At 47.8% G+C, this 18,106-nt stretch overlaps 1 protein-coding gene and 1 long non-coding RNA gene across 2 annotated transcripts; one reads left to right on the forward strand and one right to left on the reverse strand.

Annotated features, from left to right (window-relative positions):
* NMRK2 (nicotinamide riboside kinase 2) lies at nt 1–13,788 on the reverse strand. Its single transcript, XM_007432005.4, has 8 exons — nt 13,625–13,788; nt 10,197–10,287; nt 6,816–6,864; nt 6,440–6,611; nt 2,700–2,771; nt 940–1,046; nt 461–546; nt 1–346 (listed from the first exon to the last, which is right to left on the reverse strand). Exons 1-7 carry the CDS (start codon nt 13,648–13,650, stop codon nt 461–463), a joined length of 603 nt encoding a protein of 200 aa, XP_007432067.1. The 5' UTR covers nt 13,651–13,788; the 3' UTR covers nt 1–346.
* Nucleotides 13,789–13,925: 137 nt separating this feature from the next.
* Nucleotides 13,926–16,066, forward strand: LOC148214850 (uncharacterized). Its single transcript, XR_015797330.1, has 3 exons — nt 13,926–14,145; nt 14,248–14,403; nt 14,794–16,066. It is a non-coding gene; the product is annotated as an uncharacterized LOC148214850 (long non-coding RNA).
* The last annotated feature ends 2,040 nt before the right edge of the window (nt 16,067–18,106 follow it).

The following is an 18,106-nucleotide window of genomic DNA, read 5'->3' on the forward strand; positions in this document are numbered from 1 at the left end:
TGAAATGTTTAAATCTTTCTTTATTGAATATACAATGTGGTATTACATGAATAGTTACAGAAAAGATTGCCTATTAGTACTAAAAGCAGTAGTATTTTACAAACTTCATCCAAGTATAAAAATGCATCTTAAAAACACAATTATCAGTGGAATATAAAATAAGATAAAAAACTGCCCATGGTTGTGTGGTAAATAAGTCACCTTAACTTTCAATTATATACACAGAGTTGTTTTCTAAAGGACAGTGTCCAGCAGGCTTTTTAAAACTCAACCCTACATGCTTCTGCTAATATCCAAGAGTATTTACACCAAATCTGTACATAGATCTTTCTGTTTCCCACAGGTCCTGAAAAGCAAAAAGGAAGAAATTGACATATAAATTATGGAAATAGATAATTATTTCACCGCAAAACGGTAGAATTTCCTCCCTCTCCCCTGAATCAATCAGGAATATATTCACCTATGACGAGTTCAAGAGTGTGTTCTGTATATCTTCAAAGACTTGTGCATAAAGTTCATCTCTGGACTTCAGTCCATCCAAATAAACTGAAAATAAGAATGAATAATTACAAAATTTGCATGTAATTATATTGAGTGAACTCCAATTTTCAGCAGGCCTATAGAGATCTATCCCAGTAATTAGTCAAGATGTAGCACCATCATTCTCATCGCATTTCTAGGAAAAGCTTCAGTGAGACTTCCTTAAGAATAAGTAGGGTTAGCATTGTGCTGTGAGAGCTCAGAAACAGGAAGAACAATGTTTTCCTGGACGTGAGATGACTGCTCCCATCCCAAGGGAGAAGCAAGCAGCTTGCTTATCGTGTTCTTACCTGAAATTGTTCACTAAGACATTTTTGAGTGCCTAGCACTCCATTCATTCACATTTATTAGACACAGCCCTTCTTAACTGCAGTCAAGTTATTGCCAAGTGTTTCTTACCAACATTGACTTCATCGGCCTCCATTTCCTTCCTGTGTTTAAGATACATTGGCCAAACGTGACCGTCAAAGAGACCGGGAGGGTCAGGAACTGTGTATTTACGTGTACTGAAAGAAAGGAAGAAAGATGTTGAGCTGTACAGCACTAGAGAACAATCAACTTCTCTTCAATAGTTTGCAGTATATTTATTATAACTTGTGCCACTTCTTATGAATCAGCTAAATTTCTTGTTAAGTTATACTTTCTTTTCTCCAAAAGCTGAATGGCTATTCATAACATATGCACCATTCTTCCATTAAGGCTGAAGCTATTCACTTATCTGGGGTTTATAAGCTGAAGTGTGTGTGTCCATGAGCGTGCATGTATGCATGCATCTGTATGAGTGTGAGCACACACCTTCAAGTCAATGTGGACTCCTGGCAAATGGTTTGCCATTGCCTCCTTCCTAGGGCTGAGAGAGAGTGATTGGCCCAAAGTCCCCCAGCTGGCTTCACGCCTAAGGCAGGACTCGAACTCACAGTCTTCTGATTTCTAGCCTGGTGCCTTTCACTACTACACCACACGTGTTCTCTTGTAAGCCAATTGTCCAGTCCAGAATTTCAAGAGCCAGAACTGGCAAGGCAAGTAATGCTCTGAGCCCTCGTGGAATTGCAACATAAACTTGGAGCCAAGACCTGCCATGGTCAAGATGGGGAACAGAATGGCATGAAAAGGTCTACGCTTCAGCCCAGGGGCAGGTACACCGTGTAGACAACTTGATTCCTATATTCTGCAGTGGACAGATCTTCAGGGTCCAGCTGCGTTCTCTCTGGCCATAGTATGGTAAAGCTACTCTTCTAGCAACGTTGAGCCTGTGAATCTAGTTCCTAAAGGTGGGCTTGAGTTTCTGAAGAGAGATCGACAGCTGTCCCTGACCAGAAATCTGACCACACACTCCAAATAATGCCGCCGCCTCTTCCTGGTTTCCCCAGTGCGGTGCCTGTAGTACGGGGCAGCCTGGGGCAGCTCAGCCATGCCATTAATTGCCCCTCTGCCAGATGGGCCACCCGGACAGATTTGGCAAAAAACCCCTGTACGCCACAAGTTAAAGGAAGGCCCTGGATCTAATAAAACGACATCGTCATTTATGAATTCATATGCTGCCCAACTCCCAGTGACTCTTAGCCTTCAGCTCTGAGAATTGCCCCTTCTAGACAGAGATTAAGCCCACCGCACTGGGTCCGGCAGAAGGGGCATGTTGCAGACCCCACCAGTCAAGGAATTTTGACTGGTGGGGTCTAGGAAGAGGGTCTTTTCTGCTGTGGCCCCTGCCCTATGGAACAGTCTGCCTCCCGAGGTCCAGTGTGCCCCCACTCTCATGGCCTTCAGGAAAGGGGTGAAATCCTGGCTGTGCCAGAAAGCCTGGGGGCCGGATGAGGGCTCACACCAGTGGGGTGGCTTGCCCCCCTCCATCATCTTGAATGTTTTTAGTATTTATGTACAGAGTTTGTTTTTTATAGTTGATTTTTAATGGATTAATTTTTTATTATTTATGGAGTATTTTAAATTGTTGATGGGGTTTTTGATTTTAGCTGTGAGCCACCCAGAGTCACCCGTTGGGGGGAGATGGGCAGCATACAGATTAAATAAATAAATAAATAAATTTAAGTTCCTTGAAAAGAGGTGTTTGGGAGTGTCGTGTTAATAAAAGCTTTCTCAGTCTACAACCTCCTTACTTCCAAGGGACAAGGCAACGCCTGAGATCACAAGACCGGCCTTACCTCCTCCTCCGTTTGCATTCATCATAAGGAACGGCTAAGTAGTAGCGCTTATCAAACAGGTCCACCAGAGGCCTACAGGAAAGAAAACACGACCAGGGCGTTTCGCACTTGAGGCATCCGATCCCATAAACCCACATCTTTCCACTGGTGCTTTTCAGCATCCTGAGGCTACATGATCTCTTGGGACACTTCCAGGCAGCTCCCATTTTGGTCCCCCCCACTCTCAAAATAGCTCTAAACTGTCCTCATCACACTCGTCTTAAAGACCTCCAGCTGGCTTATGGGTGGGGGGCACACTGCCTGGGTGTCAATTTCTACATTCTCCTATAAACCAGCTGGAGGGAGAAACTCGTCTGCACTTTGTGCTGGGCGATTAAAACAGAAAACAAAACTGTAGTCAAGCAGCCACCCTGCTCAGTTTAAGAACGCCGCTGTTAGGACCCTGGGACATCGCAGTGATTCATCAGTTTGGGGGAAGAGAAGAACCAGATAACCAAACCAGCCCACCTCCAGGCTGCAGCAGTTGCGACACCAAAGTGTCTTTTGCGCTGCAGCAGGGCTGGACATGACTGGCTTTGCCACCCAGCAGAGGTGACAGGGTGCCATTGTCGGCATCTAAGAGTGGGGGACATGCCTTTGATGAAAGAGGTTGTTCCCCCCCCCCGTGAAAGATCTAACTAAACATTTTAGCCACCTTAAGGAACTAATTTGGTATAAAATATCACTCAACTGCATCTTTCTTAGGAAAAACAAATTAGATAGATAGATAATTTACGTATGCCACCCTGAAAAATAAATAATCTCAACCTGTTGATTAGAGTGGGATAACAATAGTTCACTCACAAATCTCGAAAACATTGATTGGTTTTAGCCATTTTAGATTTACTGATTAGATTCATTTATTTATTATTGATACAAGTTGTAGAAGATATGTAAAGAGAGTGACCTGTCTTTGGCAGGGTGTAACAGACTAAAATGGCTTCCAGACCTTTTGAATACAATTCTCACCGTCCACCACAAGTGAACCAACATAGTGCACCATCTTTAGAGAGTGCCGGCTTGGAGAAGGCGGGACTGTAGCTGATAAACAGCAGGATAAACATAAAGAGCACAAAGACTAACTTCATGTTGATCCCAGAACAGCTTCATAAAATTGACTATATTTCTTTCTTTTTTTTTACAAGTGTTATTAAAGAATTTACAAAGAACATAAAAACTAGCAGAGACTAATAAAGAGTAAAAACAGCAAAGAAAGAAAAGAAGAAAAAAGTGTAAAAAGAGAGAACAAAAAGAGAAAGAAGAAGCTTCTGATTTCTTTTGCAGCAAATACAATTACAAAATTAACTAAATTGACTAGATTCCCTGTAAATATGCCAGAGAGCAACCTTGGGAAGCTCCTTAAAGATCTAAAGCCGTGTTTTTCAAACGTGGCCACTTTAAGGTGAGTAGACCAACTCTCAGTTCTACCAAGAGTTGCCAAGCTTGAAAAACACCAATCTGAAGGCTTTAATAGCTTCCAGAACGTATGTCCCTTCTTTCAGTCCCTGGCTCTCTCTGCCAAAGCCCTGCTAAGTGTTAGTGTAAGCATGCAGGCAGCGTACCAACGGAGCGACTTAAAACTGGTCCTCTGGAGAGGAAGAACATTGGAGCTAGGCTTCTATTTACCCGTATGCGCGTTCTGGTTTTCTAAGCACACTTTCAGCGACTTTCCGTGACTTTCCAAAGCTCAAATTAGCCCTTGGAAGCCAGTGGATAATTGAACCTGGGATTATATTACCACGTGAAGCTGCTGGTGATTGCTAGACCTCCCCTCCATTCCCTAAGTCTTGACTAGCGGTGCTCCCTTCAGATCTAGGAGAAGGTTTCTCTGGCTCCGCAGAGCTTCAAGAGGTGGCTCGTTTTCAGCCAACCTTTGATTGAAGCCTCTCCTGGCAGAGGTGATACAGCAGGGATTTGGGGCAGGGGAGGACTCCGTTTGGCAGGGGGAAGGAAGTCACCGAGGTTGATGGCCTAGTTGCCAGAGCGGACAGGGCTGGATTATTTATAATATTTAATGGCACAGTTTCTCATCTATTCTTGCAGTGTTTAGCTTTCAAGGCACAATTTGAAATGGGAACTTTTCCTGTAGTGTATGATAAATGTCTCCTGCACAAATAATCCATTACAAAATAAAATGCATGCGTTTTTCAATCTCCTGTGAATGAAGCCACATTCTACTTTTTCTCTAAAAACACAGATTATACAAATAAATCATTCACAATACCCAGAATTGGAATCACCAGAAGAAATAGCTGGTCACTGATCTTAATTTACAAGAAGCGAGTCTTTGATATCAGGTGTATTAAAAAGGCAAATGGGTACTTTCCTTCATGATAATTCTACAGTTTCAGCATTAATTAATCAATCAATCAATTCAATTTGTGAATCACTTTATAACCAAAACTCTTCAGGAAAGGTCCATGTATTTCTTTGACTCACTGACTAAACTAAAATCCACTGAGGACTGAGGAAGTGTCCACAGCTTGATTTGGTGAATATTTTAGGGTCTAATGCAAATATTTACTCTAAAGAATTAAAGGTATTTTTGTTGATTGCTGCTAGAATCTCCATAGCTCAGTGTTGTCCAAACTTGGCCATTTTAAGATGAGTGGACTTCAACTCTCAGAATGGCTGGCTGGGGAATTCTGGGAGTTGAAGTCCACTCATCTTAAAGTGGCCAAGTTTGGACAACACTGTCATAGCTGAACACTGGGAAGATAACAGGAGGGCCTCGGGGCTCTGCCTGGCATATTGCCATAGCAGAGAAATTGACCAACGCTCTTCACTTGTGTTCTGGTCAAGTTAAAAGGAAACTCTTCTCAAATATACGGTCTGATTTTATATCTTACGCTAACCAGGGAACCATAATTGTTTTATATCAGGTGAATATATTAACATGTGGGAGGAATACAAAGGAATTGAATGGTTTAATGAATTGTTTTTCTTCTTCCCTTTTTAAATGCACTGGATTTTATTGGACTGTTTATAGTGATTGGAATTTATTTAGAAATAAGAATTGCTTTTTAAAAAAATCACTGAAGAAGCCTAAGATGTACCTGGCCACAATTACAGCCGCCAATCTGAAATTTCAGGCCTTGGCTGCCCATAAGGGCAACCTGTCATTACAACTTTGTATTATTTTTCGTGCCAGAGACAGTAGGTGACCTGTGGGCAATGCAATCCTTTCATCTTTGTCCTGCTTAGTCTTTGCTCCGGTACCAGGTTGGGCATTAGAGCTGCACATGCTTTGAAAGGGATTCGGAAATGATCATTTTGTCCCACTAGTGGGTTAATTTCAACAAAGTGCGCCACTGACCCTTTCCAGTCAAGCAAGGGGTCTTATCCAAGGTAGAGAAGAAGGCCTTCTGCAGGCATCCCACCTCTGTTATTCCTCCCAGGTGATGGACTTTTTTCAGAGGTTGGCACAAGCTGAAAAGGGCCAGCCGTGCAAAAAAGTGTTGTACTTCCATGAAGTCCAAAGCATTTCAGGAGGGGGAGGAAGAGGAGAGGGAGGAGGAGGAGGTTTGGGCTACTCTGCTTTAACAATAACCATTTTGAAAAACTGGAGAATGATAATGACTATGTGAAGCTGTTGTTCAAAGCTCAGAAGCAGGATCAAATAAAAAAAAAAGAGCCCAATTTAAAAAACATCCCACAGCATAAATGATTAAAATGAGCAATAGCAAAATATGGGTGTCTACCTGTAGTTATAAAGCAGAAATCCCTCAACAACCAGTACGTGGATATCCTCAGAACTGAGCACCTTTGAGTCATGCGAAACATTCACTCCATGGGATCGGGCAAACTTCACAGGATTCTCGATCCAGGCACGCACTGTGTTCACCATCGCATCCATGTCCAAGGAATCCAAGACTAGTTAGAAGAAATAAATTTATATATACACATATGCAAATATCAGTTAAAGAACATGAAACTCAGTGTGAAAGTATGTAAATTAAAGAAGTGATTTATAAAATTATTTAAATTTTACTATTAAGTTTTTAATAATAGAATAGTGATAAAAATATACTTAGGAAAATATACATTACTGCATCCTATAGCGAACACCGTTCTTACCATCCCATTGCTTAAAGCCGTCTTCCCCGACTTGTATTTGATCTTGTGGCTGAAATATAGTGATCAATAAAACATTGCTGCAAATGCAGGGTGATCAGTTACTTAAGACCCGATCACAACCTGGACACTACTGCAAAACACGCACGCACACGCGCACACACACGCACACGGCAAGTGCTTTCTTAGCAAAACTGCTGTGGTGCACACAAACCCACAGGCCCACTCTTGTCCCAAAAGCCCTAAAATACAAATTTTTGCTCCACAGTGTACATTAAATGGCTTCTCCCAGTTTCAGGTACTGCCTAAGATGACTGTATTGGGCATGAACTCACAAGTCAGTTTTGGGAAATGAGTAAGATACTTAATTTTAAGTCACAGCTCTACAGATTAGATTATGGCCCGTGGGAAGATCTGGAAGCACTTAATATGTTGCTGCATCAACAAGAGATCATCTGGGAATCACAAAGAGGCCATATAAGCAAATAATACATACTAAAACCTGTTGCCTAAATGGACTATCATTATTCTATTTTTAGCTTTCCTTTCTCTCAATGACCCTATAAACAAAAAAATGACCCACGCACTTTTTTGTTGTTATTGAACTGTTTAAGGTTGCCACGTCGAGAAAAGTAGAATTGTCCCTACATGAGCAATGATGTTTCCTTCTGTACCCTCGTTTAATGACTGCTTGTTTAATGACCACAGCTACAACAGTGATGAGAAAGTAACTTTGCAACCCATCCTCACATTTATGACCTTTGCAGGTCTGTAAAGCAAAGGAAAACTGAAGGAAAATCATAAGCACAGCCACAGTTTTACTTAGTGACTGCTTCGCTTAACAACTGAGAGGCCAGTCCCAATTGTGGTCACTAAACAAGGACTACCTGTATTTCTTTGTACTGTAACTACTAAAGAAACAGTAGTTGGAATAATAGTTGGAGATCCCTTTCTGTTTCTTCTCTTGCTTTTTAAACCTATTGTATGGATTACTTAGCATCTGTTACGCTTCCCACTTCCACAGCAGGAAACCGCTGCCAATTTTTCTGGCAATCACAGCTAGAAGAGACTTTAGGGGCTCACCCACAGGCTCCCCATCCGTGGATTAAATCAAATGCTAGATAAGGAAATTCAGTTTGGGGATGGCTTGTTTCAACTAATGCTGCAGATGGTGTTTTTACTGAGAAAAATCTGAGAGGTTAAAACAGACTCTGTTTGTATGCAGCTTTAATCTGGGTTGGATCCAGGTTAGTTGCTCAGAATTTGCTCCTTTTGAAGTCACCGGGCCTTACATTTGTCACAACCAATGTGGTTACACAAACAAATTTCAAATGAAATTGAAATGGGTTGGGGGGGAGGTATGGGTGCCATAGCTTCTACAACAGAATCAGTTTATTATTTGATTTAGTCTTGCACATTTTGAAAATCAAACAAATCAGACAAGTTGATAAATTATATTAAAAACAATTTCATGAAAAATTAGTTTGGGAACAAAGTGCTGTTCCCAGCTGGAAAGGCGAAGACCTTAAAAGGACACGTATGTTGATAACCAGGTGAAAACCACCCTGCCGGGCCCTCTTTGGGCACTGAGCACCCTGCCAGCGACCTGCTTCAGGTGACACCAGGCTGGAACAGCAGCTTCAAGTTGCCCTCCAAGCCATTTTTTTAACCTGTTGTCCCTAAAGAGAGTGCAACATTTGGGCTCTGCTTCAGATGATAAATCTCTCAGGCAGTCGTAAGGACAGCGTCGATGGTGTTTTAATTATTGCTTGGATTTATATTCTGCTCAGGGGAGAAAGGTCTTTTCGGCTGGCATTGTCTCAGCCCAACCGATAATGATCTAGAAACTCATAAAGGAATAGTGTCTACACATTCATCGCATCTGGTTCCACTCTGCCTGGATTCCTTTGGGTGCCACAGAGATCCTGGTTTAAAACTGGGATTCCAAAATCCACTGGAAGTACTTTTACTCCTCCAAATCTGGATACTGTGGACATTCCACCCAAGCGGAGACAAAGTGATTTGGGGGGTCATCCTGCTTAAGTTCCTCCAACTGTGCCAAAGGGACCTACTGCCCCATTTTTGTAGGGCTACGACATTTGGGTTGCAACCCTCTGGATGAGCAGTAGGTGGAAGCAAAGGGTTAATGTTTTCTGATCTTGCTGCTCCAGAGACCCACAGCTCAGACCAGGTAGCCCCACCTGTTGAATCCGGCCAACCTAAACTTTTGTTTCCTTCATTGGGCAACATAACTTGGCTGGCTTCTACATCAATACGTGCACAGGCTCCTTGGCAACCTTCCTCCTGTTTTTGAAGTGAGAGGGTTGTGAGAGGCAGCGAAAATAGGCACGCTTATCTACACGTGCCCATCTTATCTGCAATACAAGATACGTTAAGTGAGTTCCTGACTTATTCATCATACGGACTGCTGGTTTGTGGGCACCACAGAGAAAATATTAGATTACGGGACCATGACTTTCAGGCACGGGAGAGGGACAACGGAGAAGCATCGGGCCGAGAGGGCAAATCTTTGGATATTTGCAACAATTTCCTTTCACTGAGCTTTGCTTTTTAAAACAAAATAAAAATCAAACATGCCTATCAGCACACAAAATAAGGTTTGAAAACAGGTTCAGATAAATATAAATGTGTACAGCTTTAAAATTTACAAATATATATTATTGTACAGTAAAATGCTATACTGAGAGAACAATTCAAAAGAGAGTTAAGACATTTGCTTGTATTTTGTTTTTTTAAAAAATGGGGGGTCAGGGGTAGCCCAGAACACTTGGTTTTAAAGTATTTCCATTCAATCCAGGAAGCCCCTGTGTGTGGGATGGGAATAGGAAGGGGGGGTTCTGGGAAGGGAGACCCACCCGCCACTTGAGCCAAATATGTAGACACGTCGGTCTATTTTCTCCAAATAAAAACATACATTGCCTATGACCTGGTGAATAAAAGGAGATTACTTTATACCAGTATTTTTCAAACTTGGCATCTTAAAGTTGCCAAGTTTGAAAAACACTGCTTTATACAATAGGCAGCACCAATTTAGACCAGGGGTATTTGTGTTTTATTAGTGAGAAGATAAATCATTGTGGGCAAGGGTCCCTGAACGCACCTGGCCTCTTGCCCCCAATCACATTAGCTGTTGCCCCCAAAACAGAGGGGAGGGGGGCTTTTACCCTGGGTCCACTAATCCAGTTAATCTGCAGTCTGTTCCATCTACCATCCCCCCTTCCCACAAAAGCCCACCAAGACACATCTCTCCACAAGACATGCTCGGCTTCACGTGGTACAACGATGCTCACCTGGGCACTCCTGGCTGACATTTTTCAACTCAACCAACCAATAGACCGACCAAATGCAGAAAGTTCTACCTACCTTGAAGAAGTCATCTTGGTGGACCACACAACAGTTCGGAAGGGCTTGGATAAGTCTATTGGTCAAAGTGGTCTTGCCCCCGTTGGTCACACTAGAGGAGGGAATTTGAAGCAGAACAGCAAAGATTAGATTAGACGGACGATTCAGGGGAGAAGCTGCCTGGAGTAGAGGGGTGAGATGAGGACCAGGGTGGCACGTTCTCCGAGAAGTCGGCGAGGCCCTCTCCTGCATTCCAGGAGTCAAAGGTCCCCAAAGCATGTTCTCACACACTCCCAGCATCCACCCAGACCCGCTTCTTCTCTCTGCCTGCCCCACAACTCTCTGGTCTGAAAGGGGACCCACTTTGGGGTCCTCCATCACCAGAGGCCTGAACTGTACAGTCAGTTGCTTAAGATGACAAGCAAGCTTTGTTGCCCATTAGTTCTTCTGTCCTGACTCCCCAGCACCTCAAAGGGTGGGCATTTGTAGAGAGCCCCCTTTTTCACAAGATGGGAAAGACAGGGCTTGCAAGAGAACCACCCCCATTGTGTTTACCCAGCACACTTAACCTGGTTATTCAATAACCCATGTTCTGGTTCACCCAAAATTCCCTGCCCCTTCTCATAATGCACCAGGTACATCACGTTGGGCCAAGATTCCATTTTCAGGGGAATTTCTACCCTAACCCTTGTGTGAAGAGAGGCGGAAATTTGCCCAGCCACATTTTCCTAAGCTTTGTGATGTCGTTGCCTACCCTGATGGGTTTTTGCCTGCTGGGGGGCAGAGGCAAACCTTATTTTTGCAGGGTCACCACTCCCTGTACTGAAGAATTAAGTATCAGGGATGCACCACGGGTGACTGCAGGAGGAGAACTGTGTGGGCCTATGGGCGCCAGTCATCAGGAGGAGTCTGGTAACACGCTGGTAATAAAACATAATAAAAATTATTCATAGATGATAATTAAAAAAAAAGTTTGGAAAGGTGCTACCAGACCCCTCCTGGTTTGGGGCTACAATACACGACTCTCTGCTTTAAAGGTTCTGTTTTTGGAAGAGAAAGTGGAAAACCCCTTTATGCTCTGGGGCGCACGTAGAAAAGCAAATTCTCCCTCGAGTCAAGTCCACCGGGTTTCAGCAAAAGTCCGCGTCACAACTCCCCAGTTTTCAACACTGCGGCGCACATCTGCACTGGCCTTTTACGTCTGAGTCGCCAACAGAGAAACTGGCTGCGTTTATCGGGGCGGGCTGGATGCTATCGGCTGGGGAGGATGGGAGCCGTGGTCCCCGACAGCTGGCGGCCGGTCTCGCCTCGGCTTCCTATTTTCCGCCCAGGGCGAACGGGGGCGGGGCGGCGAGGGGAGGAGCGTCTTTTCAAAAAAAGCGCGCCTTTCCCGCAGCGGGTCGATGATTGGCTGGCCGGCAGGCGGCGCGCGGGCAGATTCGCGCCGGGAAGGGCGCATGAATGAAAGAATGAATGAGCGAGCGAGCGAGCCAGGGAGTGAATGGGCGGCTTTCCCGCCCTGCCGGTTAAACGGTTTGCTCCCTTCGCTCCCGCTTTTCCGTGTTCTTTTGAATGGGCTGGGCGGGCGCGGGAAAGGAGGGCGGGGCTGGGGGGCAGAGAGAGAAGAGCCCGCTTTCATCTGCGCGGGTTTGCCTTCCCGTTCCCCGCTGACGGCTTCGGCACCTTTTGCGCAAAGAGCGACGGGGGGAGGGGAGCAGGGAGGCGGGTGGAAGTTTTTATATGTTGTTTCGTATGTCTTCCTCAGTCTTCGGATGCGTTTCATTGCTCTGAGCTTTTATTATGGGAAGCGGGCTGGGGCCGGGCCTCCTTGAAATCCACGCGATAAATAATACGAGGGGAAACGGCCTCCCTCCCTCCTCCCGGCTGGACGTTTCTCTCCTAACTTTGCCACGGGGACCTTTTCTTGTGCCCAGGTTCGTTTTTTCCTGTCCGCCCAGCCTTTTTTGGGGGGGGGGGGGACGACGACTTGGAGACATATTTTATCTTCCTGAGAGGCAACAGTAGCCATCATCAGCATCCTACCATTTTTGAAGGGGGGGAGGCATTTCCTTGGGAAAAGTGAATGCCGAATGGGCCTTTATTCATTTATTTGGCAACCTGATGTGTTGGCGGCGCTTCTGACCTACGTCTGGGTGGCCAGTTCACGTCTGTTAAAAGCGCCTTAAGTTGAAAAAGAGTTGAAAAAGAGAGAGAAACCCACCCCCACCAGCCTCCTCCTCTGAAACGGGGCTCCCGGTTCTCTGCGTCTTTCATCTTTAAGCCTCGGCAGCCAAAGGAGGGAGCTGCGGGCCCCCAAATCTGATGCCTTTTAATGAAGCTTGTGAAAAGGGGACCCCTTATTTGGGGATCCCGTGGATCAGCCCATGATCAACCTGGCTTTCCTCCTACAAGGCCCAAGGCGCGAAGAACCTTGTGAGGTAGGCTGGTCTGGAACAGGGGGTAATCCCCCTCCACCCCCATCTAACCAGTAGCCCCGACTGCCTTCTTAAGGGGGCTTTGTGCCACTGACCCATTTGGGGGCCCACCCAACACACTGACCCCCTCGGGCTGGGTTTACACCACACGCAGCGCCACGTAAAACCCCGCCACGGTTGACACGTGAACAGATGCAGCCCTGGCAGCCCTTTGACGGTTCAGGGTGGTGCACGAACGCTGCTGAGGCGTTGCAAATTGCCGCTTCTGCTCTTCACGTGAACCATCAATGCGGCCTAGAGCCGAGGGCTTGGAAGCCTTGTAGATTAACATTTTTATGCTGTTTCGATTGCAAAAAACCAGCCAAGATTTCCTCCCTCAGTTGGTTCTGTAAGGCTGTATCGGACGCCCGTTCCGTGTTTTCCTGCACAATTCAGGGGGCAAGTCTGGGGCCTAAACTGCGCGTCGGTAAGATCGGGTGAATTACAACTAGTCTTGTCAATGAGACCAGATGCAAGACAGATGAAATGTCCTTGGTTCTATTGGCCCCCATAAGCGGGCAGGCTGGGACCCCCCCCCCCGGCTTTCAGATTCCTCTCCTGCCCGTGCCGCTGTCAGAGGAACGGTGGCAAAAAGGTGATCTCGGTGCTCGCGGAAGGGATCCAGCGTGCACATTCGAAAATGGTCGTGAGCAGATGTCTCCCGGGACATCCTCCCACCTGAGGAAAGCGCTCTCCAGTCCCTCTTTTGTCCTCGCAGCCTCCTGCCAGAACTGCGTGAGATCTGCATGCCCTGAAAACGTTTTTCTTACTTCATCCAGCGCGTCCACCATTTCCGCTTCCTTCCCGCTCCCAAAGGCCCCCGCCGGAGCCCCCGGCGTTTGAAAACCTGCCGGGGAACCCGCCGGTCCGGGCGGGGTTCAGCGCCTGAATTCTGGCCCAAAAGCGGCCGGGGCCACGCGCCCGCTCGAGTCCCGCAGCGCGGAAAGTAAAGGAAATGGGCGGAAAGCCACTTACCCTCCTACGCCTATGATATACTTCATCTTCTCGGACGCGGGGGCAGGACGCGGGGGATACTGGAAACCAGTAAGAGAACTGGAGCCTCTTTCGCTCCGAAGCCGCCTCCCTCTGCTCAGCTGGGAGCTGAAGGGAACGGCTGCCGCGCCCGCCCGTTATATACCCTTGCACCCGGGCAAAGCCCCCCCCACCCCGCTCCTTTTCCCCGCCCCGGGTCAGGGGTGCAAGGCACACGCTGCCCGGCGGTCATGCGCGCTGCGGCCGCACCTGTCGGGCCCGGGCCGCGCGGCCGCGCCGGCCTCTCCTCCGCCCGAGCGGCTCGGTTATAAATAGCCGCGCGGCCAGCTGCCCTTTGCCTAAATTAGTCCTGGGGGGGCGCGAAGTCGCCGCGTTCTGCGCCTCCCGTGGCAGAAGCAGCCCTTCCCCGTTGCCGCGGAAGAGGGGCTTTCTGTCGGCGGCGCGTCTTCGCTCCTGAGGCCCGCGTGGGGAGAAGCCCCCAGCCCCTGGGTCCCCTTCTGTTTGTATGCCTCTTCCCCCCCCCCCATTTCCGATGTTGCATTTGTTGACCTTCAGAGTTAAAGTACCTCGGGGCGGTGTATAACTTGTGGTCTTCGGTCCCTCAGTTACTTCTTTATCCCTCTTCGGGTGCCAAGGCCAGATCCTCACCGGAGGCGAATCACAGCGCAGGATAATGAGCGCTTCCGTGAACCTCGCAACCTGAATTCAAGCTGCCCGTGGATCTAAGGAGCAAACGGCCCCGTTTGGCTGCAAACAGGGAGGTGGGTGGTCTGCCTGGGGCCCTGAGCGGGTGTTTACGGGCCCTCAGAGAAACCAGATATCGGGGGGGGGGGTGCTTGCATTCAGCTGGGGAATCAGTCTAAGATTTGGGGGCTGGCCGAGGCTGCAGTCAGCAGGGTGAGGATGCAGAAAGGGGGGAGGCAGGATAATGTCTTGCATGACCGAGGGGCATTCGGATTTACATATTTTAAGGTTTACAGGCATGTTTGTTTCCCCTTGTTTATGACTTCCTGTTTCAAAATGGCACTTCCCAGAGGTTGCTCTGGGGGCCCCTCTGACTCCCCACCCGCGGGTGCCTGTCCCCGGGTGCCTGTCCCCGTGTGGTGCCCTTGTGGTGTGGGACGGCTCCAAAGGGACTTTTTTTGCTACAGTGTGTGACCTGCAGCTGCCACCGTGGTGACAAGATCCCTGGCAGGCTGGAGAGAGATCCTGCAGCTTCCCAGTCGGGGTTCGTAGGAACAGACAACAACATCCACAACAACAGCGGCAGCAGCTACATAAATGTGATATATGAATACATAAATAAATAAAATAAACAGGCATCAACATCTCACATCCGTCAGGGTTCAGACCCAGGCATGGGACAGAGCTGGCATCGGTCGCTCTGGGTGCTGGCCTATGTTGGAACCCGGGTGGGATAGGGCCTGTCCTGGCCTTTCGGCCCTTTCAGCAGCCTCCAGTGCCCTCCACCGTGGCATCCCAGCTGGTCTCAGCCTAGGAAGCCCTTCCTGGTGCCTGGCTATCTGCAGGACCACGTCTCCCCGCTGGAGTCGGCCCATCCGTGTTGATCCTGCTGGGATAAGCTGGGAGGTTGGGGGCACTGCCTGGAAGCGCTGTTTTTCAGTCCTGGGGCCGGCCTCTGGAATGACCTCCCGTGGGAGATTTGCTTCTCCCCAATATGGTCTGTCTTCCAGAAAAAGCTGAAGACGGAGAGCTTTGGGGGCCCGATGCCATAGATTTTGTCTGGCCTTTGTCTACCGTATTTGTGTGTGTGCGCACGTGTTTGTTGTACTTCTTTGGTGTGTGTTAAGAGTCTTGTGATTGCAGCAGCATATGCAATTGTCTGATAAATATAAATAAATCAAAGGCTGGGGGTGGGGTGCAGTTGATGCCCCACCCCCTTGAACATGTGTGGCACACACAGGAAGAGAGAGGGGCTTCAATTGCCCGGTTGTGCCCCCCGTTTTGATGTCGTTGGCAGGCCCTGCGGATGCTTCTCCTCCTGATCTTCATCTCCTCCTCCTGAAATCGCGTCTCCAGCGCTTGGGAAAGGCCTAAAGCTGGCCATCTTTCCCCGATAAACGCAGCCTGGGAAAGGACGGTCTCTGGGACTTGAAGAGACGCTTCTCCTGCTTCCCAAGAACGATCACGTATCGCTACTTCCGTTGTCGTTTTGAAGAGCCGAACAATGGATGCCTCTTAACAAATGAAAACTATACGGAGACTATCAAAGTCCTTGTGGAAAATCACTGCAGCCGTCTAGAAGACCACGTGTACGCCGCGAAAGGCATGCGTCTTCTGGTGGCGCGTTTTATATTTCACCTAAAGCATCCGTTAATCCTGCGTTCAGTTGCTTCATCTCTTTGTTCAGTCACAGTTATTATGGCCTGGGATGCCTCGGAGGGTACTCGGTACGTCCGCTGGTCACGCTCCTCAGAGTCAGAACGTAGGTGTGAGCGAGCCAGCGCCACGCGGAAAGACCACCCTCCTGGTGGTCACCCCACTCCTGGCTTGTCTTCTAGGACAAACTAAAGACTGTGAAAGACCACGAAGTGATTCAGACGGCAAGCTGGTGGTGCAGGGCGCAGAGCAAACACTAGGAGAAAACAGGATTTAAACAGCCAGTGCAGATAAGCTGACTTCACCTACATTGCACTAGACCAGTGTTTTTCAACCTTGGCCACTTTAAGATGTGTGGGCGTCAACTCCCAGAATGCCCCAGCCAGCCTTGCTGGCTGGGGCATTCTGGGAGTTGACGCCCACACATCTTAAAGTGGCCAAGGTTGAAAAACACTGCCCTAAACCATAACATGGTTGTTTTGTTCTGAATTTGTGTGAACCCAGTTGTGATTTGTTCAACAAGCCACGGTTAACAATGTGACTTAGCACGATAAGTGGGCTTGGGAGGCTTTAAGCGAATGGGATTAGTGAATATGCAACTAGCAAAAGTTGGTTTCCAACAGGATACCAATCTAAACTGGTAAAGGGCACTCCTAGAATCCAGGAGACACCCCCCTCCCTGCCGCCAACCGTCCACGTACTTGCGTGTTCGTTCTTTTGGCAGAATGCTGCACAAAATCAGTGACATTATCCGGTTATTCGATTTTCTCCATGCACCACATCTGGGTTGCATCTGCACCTGTCCGTCCTGCCCTAAACTCTCTCTGGAGCACCTGTTCAAGAGCTCCAGAGTCTCCTTGGGAGTCGATGGGAAAGAAGCAGTTGCCTTTGGAGGTCATCATTCAGCTGGAGCCAAAAGGTCATCTCCCTCCAGATCCACCTGGGAGCTATGGGCCTCTGCCTTCCTCATGTGGGATGGGGATCTTGCCACCGATCAGCTTCTTCCTAAACAGTGGGGAGAAGCAGGGAGGTTGCTGGGTTGATGGTTTAAACTAGCAACTGTTTGTCAAAGAAGCTTTGGTGTTTATTTGGGCAGCTGGATTTCTCCTAATTCTTCCTAGAACTCCTAGAACTTTGGCCATGTCATGCGATCAAACTCACTGGAAAAGGCAGTTGTGCTCGGAGTGGTCCGCGGTAAAAGGAAATGAGGCACCAAAAATACGTGGCTAGACGCCATCTAGGCTGACCCCAACCGGAGCGTAAAGCAACTGGAAGAAGCCGTGGAAGATCAGAAAATGTGGAGAGAGTTGATCCATAGAATCGCCGAGAATGAGACGCGATTGAACAAATAGCATCACCGTCATCCTTGAACTTCTAAAAGCTCCCTTGCTTTCCACGATGTGATAGACCTTGCATGATTCCTTGGTAAGAACGCAAGAAGAGCCCTGCTGGATCAGGCCCTTGGTCCCTCTAGCCAGTCCTGGGCCTCACTCAGTGACCCCCACGCTGCCTCTGGGGAGTTTCCCAGCATTTGGAGGGAGGCAGCAATCACCGTCCCAACACCCTGGAGAGCTGGATCCTCCACAAATGGTCTTGTTCCCTTTTTGAGCCATCTGCACTGGCTGCCATGGCAACTGCTGGCAGTGAATTCTGCAGCTTAACGATGTGCTGTGTGAATAAACATTTCCTTCAGTCCCTCCTGAATCTTCCTGCATTTAATTCCTGGTTATGCTAACGCCATCGGTGAAAGGATCCCATGGAGATTCAGAAGAGAACAAGGACAATCTGGACTCTTCGTTGCATATGCAGCAGGACCTCCTTGAATTAACCTCTGTGGACCACCCACCCTAGTTCAGGCATAAGAGCAGAAGCCATGCCCTGCCGGATGGGCCCCTTGGACCATCTCGTCCAGCAGCCTGTCCTCACAGTGGCCCATCAACTACACCAGGAAGCCCACCAGTCTCCCAGCAGGTGGCCTTTGGAGGCAGTCCCAGTGCTACCAAGACTGATAGCCACGGATCCCCAGGACTTCCATGAATGGGTCCAACCCCTTTTTAAAGCTAGCCAAGCTGGTAGCCAGCCCCACAATAGCCAATTCCAAAGCTGAACTATGAATGCTCTGGA

The sequence above is a fragment of the Python bivittatus genome, unplaced genomic scaffold (genome assembly GCF_059951505.1).
Source record: "Python bivittatus isolate LINGU-HERP-01145 unplaced genomic scaffold, Pbiv_v1 ctg000500_np1212, whole genome shotgun sequence".
NCBI lineage: Eukaryota > Metazoa > Chordata > Lepidosauria > Squamata > Pythonidae > Python > Python bivittatus.